This window comes from Sminthopsis crassicaudata, chromosome 2 (genome assembly GCF_048593235.1).
Source record: "Sminthopsis crassicaudata isolate SCR6 chromosome 2, ASM4859323v1, whole genome shotgun sequence".
NCBI classification, from domain to species: Eukaryota; Metazoa; Chordata; class Mammalia; order Dasyuromorphia; family Dasyuridae; genus Sminthopsis; species Sminthopsis crassicaudata.
Window position 1 is genome coordinate 3,979,066 of NC_133618.1, and position 15,509 is coordinate 3,994,574.

The following is a 15,509-nucleotide window of genomic DNA, read 5'->3' on the forward strand; positions in this document are numbered from 1 at the left end:
GAGGCAGAGGGAAGAAGAGAGAAGCAATGGCCTCTCAGTGGGGAGATCAGAGAACAGCATCTGCCTCTCAGTCTCCTTGAATCACCATCATCCTCTCACAAGAAGAGAAGAAAAAGTCCACCAGAGGTAAAGCAAAGTTATATATCGTGTTCCCTACACATGGCGCCCGAACAGGGACAAAAAGAACCAGCAGTTAAGAGCTTTTCGTGAGTAGGAAAGGAAAGGGAGAAGAGCCATCATCCTCTCATGGACTCTCCCATTTGCCTCCTTTAGGTCATGAAAGAATAAGGGTTTTTACAGGTGGTTGTTAGATTGGATTTCAGTTAAGAGTCCAAGGAAATCAAGCACAGAATTGCCAGAGGGGGGTCATCTTTTTCTTAGCACACCTGGGCCTATTTCTGTTTGAAAACCCCCAAAGTGAGCAGGGCTCCATGGGCCTGGGGAACTCCTTCAGGGCTGTCAGATATTCCCCATCATTTCCACTCATTGATAATTGGCAGATCTTTCCATGTCTCTCTGTCTGGAATCCTGTCAATGGAGCCTGCCATTTACATATTGTCTACCCCTTTAGTTGTGAGCTCCTGGATCTTTTCCTCCTTTCATGTAGACTCAGGGCATGTGTGCTGACTTGATGTATAAATAAGAATGCTTTTGCTTTTTTGATGGGTATTACTTGGTAAAGGAACAAGAGAAAGCAGCCATTTGCTTCTTGCTTTTTCCCATTTATCTGATTCTAATAGGACTGATCCTATTAATATTTCTATGAAGGAGATTCTCATCAAAAAACATCTTGAGGTAAATTGTCCTGCTTTGGCCTGGGAGGGAAGGACTTAGCTGGAAAAGTGGGAGAAGATCTGTTCTGGCCATCAGAATGGTCGGCAGGTGCTTCTCTGCTCCCCCAGGGATGGAGCTCCTCTCTGCTCACTTTGTCCCTTGGTCAAAGCCAGGAAGCCTTGCTTATGCCTATATTCATCTGTCCTTGGTGGATGTTGACGGATCGAGAGGGCTGAGAGGGAGGCTGGAGAGAGGTGCTTAGTCCTGGGAATCACTGTGTCCTACTTAGAGTCACAGGGCCTCCTCCATGTCCAAGGGGGTCTTGTCTCTTTGGTTAGATGTGGTCCTTGTGAGGATGGCTGCCCACCCCGCCTCACCCAGGGCCTGCGAGAGGACCCTTTGGATGTCTAACTGACAGAGGGGATTTAGATCAGAGATACCAGACATGTCATTGAACCAGAATGAAGTATAATTGGGAACCATTGACCAAAGTCAGTAACCCATAATGAAACCCAGATAATATTAATGTGTGGTTTTCTATATGCTGGCAGGGGCTCCTGTATGCTTAGTGGGCCTCCTTCTATTTGGGGTTTGATACTGCTGACATCACTGAGATCACCCTGATCAGCCTCAGAGGCTAAGCCCCGAATCCCCGGTGGGACCAATTCTTCCCTTCTGCTTTCAAAAGATGCGCTTTCCTCCCACACCAGCCTGCTTGGACCGGACTGTTGTATGAACAATGGCCATGGGCCTTAGCTCTGGTCAGACCCAGCCTTCCCAACTGTCGCCCATGGAGAATTCCATCTTGGAGAATTAAGATAATTATCTAAATTATTAAAGAAAGAATGATTTTTTTTTTGGGGGGGAGAGAAGAAGAGGTTGAATGATATGGATAATTGACTCAAACTGTTATTTGCTCTTTCTGCACAATTTAATTATCAAAGTATTTATGGAGTGCCCATCCTTGTGGGTGGTGCTATTGGAGAGACAGAGAAGCAAGGATGTGGCAATGGACCGAGGAAACAAGAAGAACCTGTAATGAGCCGGCAGAAAGGCAGCTGCCCTGATGTTTAAGGCCCAAAGCGGTTCAGCAGCTTGGGCTGGCTCCCTGACGAGCCTTCCATCATGGCAGCCGTGAGCAAGACTCACAGCCTCGAGGCCGGAGCCGCTTGTCGTTCCTTGGTCCTGCTCCCTGGTTAGTCTGGACTGACAACCTTGGCAGGCGTCTCCCCTTCCTCTTTGGAGCGGGCCTCAGTTATGCTTTCTCATCCGTCTTAAATGACTCCTAAAGGTCCCTTGAACCCTAACATTCTATGCTTCTATGATTCAATAATTGTGGAAGGCACAGTAACAGAGCCGGTAGAAACTCCTTCAAACTGGGGAGCCCGAGTCGCTTATTATCTATGGAGGAACCAAGCCAAGGTTTCTTCCTGGAGTTTACTTAAGGACTTAGCACCTGCTCTCCAGACGCCGGGATGAAGGACTGAGGGAACCAAGAAGAGTAAGTAGTCAGAGGAGGGAGGCAGGACGCCAAGGGCGGTGGGCAGGAGCACCCCGTGGCTGACTCTTCCTGGGCCCTCTTGCCTTCTTAGTGCTTGGACTTGACCCGATGCTGCCCATGGCAGAGTGGCTGTAGCTCTCCCGGCAGAGACCCAAAGCTCACGTGGGCTCTGTGGTCCTTGGGCAAAGGACCCCATGTGAATTTGTCTTCCCTGAGCCCCCAAGGCCCGAGCGCCCAGGGCCCCGTCTCCCAAGAAGATGAGGAGCCTTCCTAAGCTCATGTTACACTGCTGGAGAATCCTTCCTTCCCAGAAGCCAGTCGAGTGCGCAAGGGGAAGACTTGGCCCAGGCAGGCAAGTGCCCTCCCTGCCCCCTCTTCCTTTCCTCTGCCACCGCCCTCCTTGTCCTCCGCCCCCTCCCCTTCCACGGGGAGCCCAGACTAAGGCGCCGGCCGGACGAGGAGAGCAGCCCCCTCCTGGCCCCAGGAGCCTGCTGACTGCTAGCACTCACCTTCTTTTTCTTTGAGATGTTATCTTGACTCATCTCCTAAAGGCTGAAGATGATTTCTTTAAATAGATGTTTCCTTCTTCTCACCCATGGTATATTTCTTCTCCCGATTGCTGGGATTTGGAATGCTAAATTTGTGACATCATGCAGGCTGCCATGGCAACAGCCTGCCTCTAGATGGCCCTGCTTTTGGAAGCATCTGGATTGGGCCGCTTTGAGCAAGGGCTCCGGGGCAAATTTCAACTCATGGAAAATGTCACCAGGAGGACCAGGGGAAGCCCAGCATCCCTTGACTCTGAAGGGCCCCAGAGCGAGGAGATGCTCTCCTCCTGGAGATCTGATCTTCTCTGGTTCCTCCCATTACATAGAAATGGTCCATTTAACTGGACAGACTTTATTTATTATTGTTGTTATTAAGCATCTAGTAGACGGGAAGTCCTGAGGCGCGTGATCCTGAGGCTCCAGTGAGAGAGCCATGACCCAGGGGTGAGTACCCCCACAGCTGTGGCCCAGGAGACAGTGAGATCAGTGCAGAGGGGAGGCCTGGGCAGTGGAGGCCTGAGAGCTGGTCAGTGGAGGCTGCGCGGAGGAGCTGGCCTTTGGGCCGGGCTTGTCAGAGAGGGAAAAGATGGGGATGAGGGGGAAACCTTTCTAAGTCTGGGAGGCCCGGAGGTCTGGACAAGCTTGAGAAACAGAGAACAGAAGGCAGAGACAAAGACAAGGAAGCCCCAAAGGTTCCCCGTTGCTGAGAGTGTCCAAACAGGCATGACAAAACTTGCTGACCCCATGGAGAGGACTCTTAATCATGGAAGGTGGAACTAGCATGGCCACTTGAGTCCCTTCCAGCTCTGAGCATTTGTGATCTGGAAAGGAAGCTCAAAGACGTAGGGCTTTAGTGGGGGCCCTGGATGAGCTCAAATCCAGCCTCAGACACTTAGTAGCTGTGTGACCCCTGTGCGAGTCACTGTTTGTCTCAGTTTCCTCATCTGTTAAAAGAACTGGAGTTAGAAATGTATGTCTGGTGGTATACCACAAGAGCAGAATAACATAAGAGAAGTGTCCCTTTCCCTTCAAGAAGCCTTGGTCCCACCACCCTCATCCTTGTGTATTTTTTTTTAAACAAATTACCTCCTTGTAGAAGATCAATTCCTTGAAGTCAGGGCTTATTTTCCTTTTCTCTTTGGATGTGCATGGTATACAATAGGTGTCTACTACATGCTTGATAATTGGTTCTGAGTCTGACCAGGCTCTACCTGGAATCCTAGAATCACAGGGCTGGAGGAGATTTTGGAGGCTGCCCAAGTCCAGCCTGTTCCTAGCTGACTAGCATGTTGCTCACTGCCCCCTGAGGAGCATGGCCACTTGTGGGGAAATGTCCCCAGCAATTAGTCTACTGGCATTCAGAGCTTCCAGTTCTAGCGTCCAGAGGGAAAGAGGAAAAGTCTGATCTCTCTTCCATGGAACGATGTCCTTGAAATGGGAGCAGATTCCATCCTCTTACTCTGAGTCTTTACTTCTCCTGGCTCAACATCCTTTGCTTCCAACTTTCACTTCTGGATCTGTGGCCAGAACCTTTCCATCCCCTTTTTATGAAGCCCTGTGGTGCCACAGTGGATGGAGGCCTTTGCAAAGAGATAAGTTCAAATCCAGCCTCTGACATGATGCCACAAAAATCATGGAGCTGCTTCCAGGCTCGGGTTCTTCATCGATAAAACAGGAGGATGGTAAGGTATTCTGAGGCCCCAGATGGCTTTACAAGTCTTAAAACTCTAAAGAAATGTTCGAGCATCTTGAAGTCAGACCATCCAGTGCCTGATCTTGGATTTGGAGTCAATGGCCCATATTTTTAAGATATATTGAATTTAACTCAATTTGATAAATATTAACTGAATCCTTAATATGAATTGATCCTATGTTGGAAGTAACTGGGAGCAAGGGAGAGCAGAAACTTTTAATGTGGTGCTCTGCCCTCTGTACCTTTTCCTAAGTCTTTTGGGAGCAAAAAGATATTGGAGAGAAAGTCACATCTTAGCAGATGGCTCCCAGAAGGGAAGAGTACTCCTGGTCAGAGGTTAAGTTCTATGGATTGCTGGACTATCACACCATGGGGACTGGGGATGACAGAAAACTTCAGAAGTAGCTGATCTAAATCCTTTGTTGTTCCAAGGAGGAAACCACAGTCCAGCAAAGGGAAGGATTTATTTACGATCCCAAATCTAGCTTCTTAAACTGTGGGGTGTGACTCCTAGGGGATCTTGCAACTGAACATGGGGGTAGGGAAATTATGATTTATTATCAGTAAATGCTTGATTTGAGTATATATATATATATATATATATATATATATATATATATATATGTATATATACATATACATATATATATATATACTCATATTCTATGAGTATAGAATATAAGTATATATTCTATATACTTATAAACCTGGGTCACATAAAAATTTCTCGAGCAAAAAAAGGGTCACGAGTGGAAAGAAGTCCTAAAGTAAAGAGTAGTCTATCATCTATTATTTATTGATCAATTAACATAATTCTGACACATTTTAGGTGTATAATGTTCCATTAGGCACTGAAAAGGGAAAAAAAGAATGTTTTGAACTTTTTGTCATTTTTTTCAACAATTCCTGATTTAATCTATGAAAAGAATAGAAAGAAAACCAAATGTCCCCCCACCCCCATTACATAAAAGATTCATTTGTTTTTCATTCTTGTTTCTGCAACATTAGGCTCTCAAAAGAAGTCAAAGTGCTATGTTGTTATGACCTATCCATGGACAGGTTCCAGTTAGTTTTGATAATGAATGAAATTATCATTGTCAGTTCTCATTTCTGATGAAATATAAAACAGATATACCAAAAATAAGTACACATACCTCATTAGAATGATTTTCAGGGCATTTTAGGAAACCAGGTCATTCTTTTATTATAATTTTTTGGCAAAGGCTGTCAGTGTGTGTGTCATGGGTGGGATGTACCCATTGCTTGGACATTGACAGACCTTTTGACAGGGAGCAGCCTGCCTCTCCTGGGAACCAGCTCTGTGTTTTGTCAGAACTGATCATCATGTTGTGACTTTTTCCTCTCTGTACCAAGTTTTTGTTTCTTTGGAACTACCTTAAAACTACTTAGAAACATTTGAGAGAGAAAAACATTGGGCTCCTCTTGGAATCATTTAGAAATCATCTGACTGAACCTAAAACTTCAGTATCCTGAAAATGCTCCAATGCTCTTCTCTCAACCTCCCAACCCTCATCTCTAGATACAGGCTTTGGGGGAAAATGTTTCTGACTTCTATATACTTATCCCTAAGTATGATTGAAACTATGTCCCCAAACACTTCCAGACTGATGGGAGCAGGGGCCCTGAGGAGCAGCATTGATTGTAATCCCAATGTATTAAGAGTCCTTTCTGGGTAAGAACAAGAGGATGAATTAAGAGAGTAGTAACCACAATCTCCACAAATCACACCACATTGGAAGCACAGAACAGTTGTCACTGAAAACAGCAATGTGAAAAGATCTAAAAAAAAATTCCCATAATGGGAAAAGAGCCCAACTTGAACATAAAAGTTCAAAATAAAGAGGGTGGAAATATGAGCAAATAACAATGAAAAAATAACTTGACCATAAAAATACATCATGGTGATAGGAAGGATGAAGACACAAACTCAGAACAAGGTAACGAAGTCAAAACAGCTACAGACAAGGAAAAATGCGAATAGGACACAAGCCCAATAAGAATTCTTGGAAGAAATTAAGTGTCAATTTTCAAAATCAAATGATAGTACTAGAGGAAAAATTAGAGAAAGAAATGAAAGCAAAGGAATAAAATTTGGAAAAAACAATAGCTTAGTTAAAAAAGGCACAAAAATAGAATTGGGGCCAGCTAAGTGGCACAGTAGATAGAGCACTAGCCCTGGAGTCCAGAAGACCTGAATTGAAATCTAGCTTCAGACACTTGACATTTATTAGCTGTATGACTCTGGGCAAATTGCTTAACCTCAATTGCCTCAAACAAAAATAAGCACAAACAAAAAATTAGAACTGGTCAAAGAGAAAAGCACAAAAACTCACTGGAGAAAATTACTTAAAATTTAGAACGGGGCAAGAAGAAGCTAATAATTCCACAAGACATCAAGAAACGAAAAGTCAAAAGTATGAAAATATATAATGTGTCTACAAAAAAACAAGGAAACAACTAAAAACAGCTGACCTGGAAAATAGATTGAGGAAAGAGAATTTAAGAATCATCATACTACCTGAAATCTGTAATCAAAAAAGAGCCCTGACATATTTCAAGCAATTATCAGGAAAAGTAACACAATATCCTCAAACTAAAGGGTAAAATAGAAATAGAATCACTGATAACTACCTCAAAGAGATTCCCAATCTCCCAGGAATATTACAGTCAAAGAGAAAAAACATAATTCAGTAAAAACTAAATAATATGGAGGTAGGATCACATAGACTTAGCAGCTTCCATGTTAAAGGAGTGGAGTACTTGGAATATGAGATTCCAGAAGGCAAAAGAGCTGGGAATACAACCAAAAAATAACCAGCCAAGCTGAATGTAATTATTCAATATAATAATAGATAAATTAGTGAAACAAAGGATTTTTAAATATAAGACTCAGAGAAACATAAAATAGAAATAAGGGGTTCAATAAGGTTAAACCATTTACCTTTCTATATCAGAAGAAGATACATGTAACTTGTAAGAACTTTATCATCATTAGGACAATTAGGAGGATTCTTTATAAAAAGAGGATCTGGAAATAAGTGATTATGTTTAAAAATAATGGTTAGTTAAGAAATAGGTATACTCTGGGAGAAAAGGGAAAGGAGAGGAAGAATGAAAGAAATCTCACATTAAAGAAATATGCAAGGAAGACTTTTTGTAGTGATAGGGGGAAAATGAACTTCCCATCTAAAGTGATTTAAAGAGGGAAATTCACACACACACACACACACACACACACACACACACACACATTTAGTAATAGAAATTTATCTTCCCTAATAGGGAAGTAGGAGGCAAAGGGAATAAAGAAAAGGAGGGGATAAAAAAAGGAGGGCAAATCAAACTTTAGATGGAAGATGGGATAAAAGCAGAGGAAAGGAAGGCTAAATAGAAGAAAATGGGATGGAGAGAGCAGTCACAACATGAATGTGAATGGAATGAACTCAAACTGCAGAAGAGGATAACAGAAAGAATTAGGGACCAGGATCCAACAATATGTTGTTTAAAAGAGATACACTTGAAATAAAAGAGATACATAGAGTTAAAATAACAGAATACCATCTGTTATGCCTCAACTGATGTTTAAAAAAGAGGCAGGAATAGCAATCATGATTTTAGACAAAGAACAAAAATAGATCTAATTAAAAGTGATAAGCAAAGAAAGCTATGTTCTTGCTAAAAGACACTCTGGACAATGAAATATCAGCATATACACCAAATTGGCATTGCACCTAGATTTTTAAAGAAATAATGATCCACAAATGTCATCCGAGGCAGTGTTTATTGAGTGAGCTCTTTATTACCGAGGTTTTGAAGTCTTAGATATGCCAGAGACCACTGAGTGTAACGTGAGCTACTTCAGTGTGCCAGCCCCATCCACGACCGACCTCCAGCCAAGGAAAATTATTGTGTCTGGAGGTGGGGCACCTAAAGATCTACCTATCTGTAACTTTCTCCCTGTGCCCAACCTTTTCATTCTGCTTGCTGAAGTCAAAAAAATCCACACCTAATCCCCCTTCCAAGTAGTAGTCCTTCAATTTTTTTTCTTCTCCAGGCTAACTATCCAGTTTCTCCTGTAGATGTAGTAAGGGAAGTGGGGTGATCTACTATTTGTCTCTCACCCTACAACTGACTTGCTGATTAACATGTTTATTAATATGGGGTTCATTCTTCCCTGCGGGATGTAGAGATCTGTGTCTGTCTTTCAGGCTGTCTCTATTTCTGTGTCTCTTCATTGTCTCTCTTCCCTTATCTCTAGACCTCCATGCAAAGACAGAACTTAGAGAAAAAAACCCTCAATATTGCATCTCTCTTTCTTCCTTGGGGAGTTTGTTTTTCAGTTTTATTGTTCAGTCTTGTCTGCCTCTCCCGGACCCCAAGGACCATAGCAAGCCAAAGCCTTCAACGATTTCTACGATGACCTGTCTGTCTTGGGTAATGGTATAGCTCATAGTTTCAGCAAGCAACACAAGCCCCTCCATGATAACAAGTCTAAAGCAGGAGGGGATCACCTCTTCAGTCCCTCTGTATCTTCCTCCCAACCGTATCTTTAATAACTGTAAAAAATGTCAATGGTTAACTCTATTTTTAGAGATAGATAAATAGATGTGTCAGTCACTCAGTTAAGTGTTGAGGATACATATAAAATCAAATGAGATGGTTCATGTCCTTAAGGAACTTCTGTTCTAATGGGAGAAGACAACACATAAAATGGAACCATATGGAAGAACTGTAAGTGGTCTCCATTCATGGGGAAGATAAGATGGCTTGTGAGGATGGTGGAGTATGGCGGTCTACTACTTGGGCTCTTGTTGTAATAGTATAAACTGGCAGTCACCAGGCAGGAGGAGAGGCCTTAAGCTGGAGGTTTCTCCAGTCTAGGTAGGAGATTGGGGAAGAGGGAGTTTATAGAGAAGAATTGGAAGTGAAGATTTCAGTTTCCAGTGAAGGGGATTGAGAAGAAAAAAATAGAGAAACAAGATTCTTGCCAGCCCATTTTCCAGTTCATGCTGCTCTACTTACCCTGTGATGATACAGGCTCCTGTGGGGGAGTTTCTTGGACTCAGTGAATTGACCTTTAAGCTATTTAGAGTATGACCAGTGGGCTTTATCCCCTCAGATTCTCTCAGTGGACCAATTGATGCCTCCCGAAGCTGAGCCTCAGATTCCCATTTTCACATTTGCACAGATGCTTCCTGGGATCAAAGAAAGCTCCCCCCCTTCACACCTCACACCTGTGCTCTGTCAGGATTGTTCACTGCCTTAATGCCGAGTGTAATACGAGTGTAGGCAGCTAACTCCTGCCATAGCCCGTATCTGTCTGCCCATCAGAAATGGGGAAACAAAGGAGGATGGCAGCGATAATGGATCATGTCCTTGGACCCTCAGCCCAACCTATCGGGTGGACTGTGCAGATGTGTGTCTGGTGGTTCTAAGTCCTCAGCACCTAGGAGGCCCACACTGTCAACTGACACACTCAGCTGATTAGACTTGTTCTTTGAAATAAACTCTTACTAAATTGTCTTTGCCTGGTGAATTAAAAAAAAAAAATGCTCTACGTCCCTTGACACAGCTTGACCCTTTGCACTATTCTTAAATTCTGGTCCTCCTTCATATTTTATAGATGAACGAATAATTGGAGAATGTAAGCGAATCCCCTAAGGTCACCCAGTGAGGAGGGAGATAACAAAAACAGAAATCTGAGACGCACGTCTCCTCGTCCAGAGCTGTTGTAGTCTCAGAATGAGCAGGCTCTGTTGGGTCAGTCCAGGAAGCCTGCCTTGACTCAGCTGGCAGAATCCAAAGGCAGCCGACAGTTTTCTCAATCTCCATCCTGTCCCTCCTGCAATCCGTTCTGTGAAAATCTTTTTTAGGGAAGGAGTCACAAAATGTCAGCCACTGAATGTGAACATAAATCCCCTCTGCAACTTTGACCACCAGGGGGCACTGATAGCCTCTCACTGGCCAGAGACCCTTGACTGGGCTGTTTTCCTGTGCCTTCAAGGAACAGATGTGCCAAATTGGCTGGAGCTCTTTGGATTTGGAGTGGAGAAGTCCTGAGTTCGAATCCCATCTTAGCTGTGTCAAGGGACATAGAGCATTAGGTGTCTCTTATCCCTTAATTTTTTCATTTGCAAAATGAAGATAATTATAGCCCCTAAATCACAGAGGATTGCAAATTTAAAATGAGAAAACAAATGTAAGGCACTTTTGAAAACTTCAAAATCATCATCGGAGAGTCAACAACTTTAATCCTTCAGATCTGCATCTTTAAACAGAGGTCAGAATAAAGACCATTTGCTGGCTAAAGGTGTGCACATTTACAGATCAGCCTAGTTAGAATTAGCTCTGAGACCCCACCCATTGGCAAATCCTGCCTTCCTCTATATCTGCCGTATCTTCATAAGTGCCAGTTTAGAGCATTTTGTGTTATGAACCTAGTTACTCTCATAAACAGACTCATGAGTTGAAATGTTTCATAGAGTGTATTAACATATATATATATATATATATATATATATATAGACATCACCATCATTACCATCATCTTCATCGCCAGCATCTGTATAGCACTGAAATGTTTTAAATCTCTAAACATATATCATTTATAAAAATTATTTCATAGCCATTGAATACAAAGCATAATATAATATTTTATAAATGGAACCTCCCTTCCTAAACTTTGTTGGTTCCCCAAGACATAATTTGTACACCAACTTAAGAATTCTAAACTTTTCTTTTGTCATGGACCCCTCTGGAATTATGTGGAAGCCTATGAACCCCTTCTCAAAATCATGGTCAGTTGTTTTCAGTTGGGTTCAACTCTCCATAATCCCTTCTGAGATTTTCTTGGCAAAGGCAGTGGAGTAGTTAGCCATTTCCTTCTCCACTTCATTTTACAGATGAGGAAATGTAGGCAAACAGGGTTAGGTGACTTGCCCAGGGTCACACATCTGAGGTCAGTTGGAACTCAAGAAGTCTTGACTTCAGACCTAATACTCTATCCACTGTGTCATTTAGCTGTTTTCTCAGAATAATACTTTTTAAATGCATACAATAAAATGCATAGGATTGCAAAGGAAATAATATTCCAATTCAGTTATCAAAATACTAATCCAAAAAGATATCTGTGGACTTCTAGCCCGTGTAGAGTTTGAACCTTCCTTGGAAGAGTTCCAGATGAGGACCCCCTGGTTCCCACAGGACACTGAAGCAGCTTCAGGTCTAGACGATGTGTTATCAGGTTTCTTGGTTCATTCATGTCACAGGGGTAAAGTTCTGGAATGGGAACTGGAACTCAGGAGGTTTGACTCGAGCTAACCCCTCATGGAGCGGCAGAACATCCCTGTACCTGTGCTTGCATCACCATTGTAGGCTATCTTCCCATCCTCTCATTTCTCTTGCTTCCCCATTCTAGGGTTCTGCTGAAAGGTTAGAGACAGGCTAAAGGGCTGTTGTACAACATGCTAGAGAGTAGTCATCCAGACTTTTATTAGAGATGTCCGATGAGGAAAAGTCCACCAGTGAATCAATCAACCAACAAGCATTTATTAAGTGCTTACTGTGTGCCATGTACTGTACTAAGCACATGGAAAATTCTGGGGAAATGGGCCAGAAGAATGCAGAAGTAGGAGGTCAGGCTGGGTTGTACAGTCAGCCCACTTTGATGACCCAAAAAGCTTGGACAAAACTTGAAGGAAGAAGGACTTTCTGGAGCCCAGTCAAAGAGACAGTTATAAAATTTAATGGGACCAGTGCTGTAGGGGTAAGACTGAGTTTTGAGTGTCCTCCTAGAAACTAACCTAATGGGGAGAGTGTACACTAAAGGGCTGTGAGGGCATGTTGTTTTTGCTTCAGTTATACCCACCAAGCAAATATTTCTGTAAAAATTATGTGATGGAAGTCCAATTCTCCTTGTGCAGCAAAATAACTATGGACATGTAGACATATATTGTATTTAACTTATACTTTAACATATTTAACATATATTGGTCTACCTGCCATCTGGGGGAGAAGGTAGGGGGGAAAGAGGGGAAAATTGGAACAAAAGGTTTTGCAATTGTCAATGCTAAGAAATTACATATATATATATATATATATATATATATATATATATATAAAGATATATATATATATATAATCTTGTAAATAAAAAGTTATAATAAAAAAATTACATGATAAACAAACAAAATTGTATGATGCCAAATGGTTAAATGGACCTGGTCTCTAGTCACTGGCCATTAACAATGGCTTTCACAGCTTCTGAGATCCATTCCAGCATCTGTGAGATGTCTGTGTGGACGTTATCGCATGGCTACACTTTATTTTTCCTTTCTCTCTCCTTCCATTCATCAATTCATCTTTCTGCCCCTAGAGCATGGTTGGCCCAAGCAATGGCCCCCAGAGGGTGGGGAGTCAGCCTTGATCATACCTTCTTATTCCATCTTCCCTTCCCTTACCTCTCCAGGTCAAGACACAGGGACCAGTAAAAATGCCCTGGGGGACAGACGGACAAGGGGCTGGAGTGAGACAGGCTGGGACAAGGACACTGTCCAGACCCGGGACTCCCATCATCCTGAGGGTGAAGGGGGCTGGGCTGTAGCCGGTTCTTTCTGAGTTTATTTGTGTTACCACGACAGCGACGATGTTGTGCAACATGGGCTTTGAAAAGAGCCCTGCTTGTTCCGTTTATATTCTACCGTTCGTTCATTAAACATTTCTAAATAGTCACAGGGCCAAATTCTTAAAAAAATAAATGGGATAAACCTGGGGTCCTTGCCAAGTCAAATATCCATGGCTTCTGGCAATTAGATAATTTCCAGCTTTGCTCTGGTGACTGTGGCTGATAAGTCATCGTCGTGCAGAGAAAAGTTCCAGACCGGCCTTTTATTAGTATGTCCTTCACCGATATATGCAAATCATTTGCTTTTTGCCTCAAGTATAATTGGAGGCCCCCCACCTCCCCACTCCCCCATGGCTCCTCATCATAACAGTTTATATCTGGACAATGTCATGGGAAAATGTGAAAACCGTCCATGGAAACTCAATGAAATGAGGCCCTGCCGGTGTTAATGAAAATGGCTCTCCACATGTTTCCCCAAGGTGTTAGGCTGCTCTCGCCTGCTCTCTAGCCTGTTTCCTCTTCTATCTCCAATTGATCTGGCTCAGGTTGGAACATATGAAAGACTTGGTGAAGAAGGGTCTTAGGAAGAGGGACCCTGGGCTTTGGGCCTCTTGCTCACAGGAGCAAGTCTGGGTGAGTAGAAAGAGCTCTGAGCTTGCCCCCTGAGTTCCTGGGCTCACATCCCAATGCGGAGTGATCCAGACAGAACAAACTCCTTAGCTTCAGGTTCCTTATCTCTAAAATGGGCATAATAACACTTGTCGGGTCTGATTCTGTCAGACGGTCACATGAATAATTTGTTGCTGTCCACATGTTTCAGTCTTGGCTGACTCTGGATCCCATCTGGGGATTTTTTTTGGCAGAAATATTGGGAAGATTTGCCCTTTTCTTCTCCAGTTCAAGAAACTGAGGCAAACAGGGTGAAGTGACATATTTTCTGAGGATGGATTTGAACTCTCGAAGATAAGCTTTGCTGACTTTGGGCCTGGCCCTCTGTCCACTGTGCTGTCTGAGATTTATAACCCCCTGGAAAAGGCTAATAAATCAAATGTGCCTGCCATTTCTGTAGCAGGAGCACTGAATGAGTTTTCTGGGAACTACATTGTAGGGAGGACATTGACAAGCTGGATCTCACCTACAGGTGACCAGAATGATAAGAAAAGGTAAATGTGACCTCATTCATTCACTCAACAAGCATGAAGTCTCTTTTTCGGGGGGGCGGGGGGCAAAAACCCTTTCAGAGATTTAGAGACAAAAGAATAGAAAGTCTTACTCTCAAAGAACTCCCACAGTTTTATGGGGTGGGCAGGATGGGGGGAAACAACATGGGAGTCCAGTGGATTGAGTTGTAGGCCTGGAATCTGGAAGCCCTGAATTCAAATCCAGTTTAAGACATTAATTATGATGTATAAGACTCACTGCCACCCAGGAGAAAGGGTGGAGGGAAGGAAGGGAAAAGTGAGTGCAAGAGATAATGTTGTAAAAAATTACTCATGCATATGTACTGTCAAAAAAAAGTTATAAGTATAACACAAAAAAGTATTTTTAAAAAAGACATTAGTCATAAGAACCTGGGCCTATAACTTGACCATGGTCTGCCTCGGTTTCCACAGCTATAAAATATAGATAATAACAGCACTTATCTCTCAGGATTGTTGTGAGGATCACTTTTGCAAACCTTAAAGCACTGTACAAATGATATCCTCATCCTCATGAGTATTATTATTCTGAGGCTCAGCAGGACGAAACAGTAGTTGGAATAGACTCACTTACTCAGACTACATGCTTGGGGGCAGATAGTGCAGTACCTGAAGGGAGGAATAAACACCCTGAAGGTGCATTGGAGCAGAGCAAGGGAGTAAAGGATGATGGGCCATTGACCCGAGGCTGCAGTGCGGAACACTTGCAGGAGGCAGGATGCTGGAAGTAGGGGAACAGATCTGGGCCAGGGTTCTAGTGAGTGGACAAGGCCTACATGCACATCCCCCGCTGGCTCACCTTTCCTGGTTTCATTTTCCAAACAGTTGGAAACTTGTGGCTGCGCCTGACTCTCAGGAGGAGGCAAGCGCTGACATGGGAGCCCAAGGATGTTCAGCTGAAGGACCCTCCATCCCAGGGCTTGTGACAGCGAAGGGAGCCTTGACAAATGCCCGGATTTGCCCACAGGATGCTTGTTCGGATAGGAGTCGGGCGAGCTGGTCTGAGATCCCTTCTGCTCTCAGATCAGTGACTCTGGTCATATTCGTCTGAGGGTTCTTGGAGAGAGGCTGGGACCCTGCCGCTCACAGCATCCCCGTTCCCGATGCCCGCTAGGCTTCCCCACAGTCTGCCAAGCTTGGGTGCACAGGC

The 15,509-nt window shown here is 43.3% G+C and overlaps 1 protein-coding gene and 1 long non-coding RNA gene across 6 annotated transcripts in view; one reads left to right on the forward strand and one right to left on the reverse strand.

Moving 5' to 3' along the window:
• The window catches only part of NT5C1B (5'-nucleotidase, cytosolic IB), a 48,022-nt gene extending 45,084 nt beyond the window's left edge, over window positions 1-2,938 (reverse strand). For all 5 annotated transcript variants that reach the window (XM_074285394.1, XM_074285393.1, XM_074285392.1 and 2 more), the window contains exon 1: window positions 2,785-2,938. In XM_074285394.1, the coding sequence (XP_074141495.1) occupies window positions 2,785-2,817 (33 nt within the window). In that variant the 5' untranslated portion in view covers window positions 2,818-2,938. The remainder of the gene's footprint in view (window positions 1-2,784) is intronic.
• On the forward strand, window positions 2,127-10,058 carry LOC141553925 (uncharacterized). Its single transcript, XR_012485720.1, has 2 exons — window positions 2,127-2,275; window positions 9,657-10,058. It is a non-coding gene; the product is annotated as an uncharacterized LOC141553925 (long non-coding RNA).
• The last annotated feature ends 5,451 nt before the right edge of the window (window positions 10,059-15,509 follow it).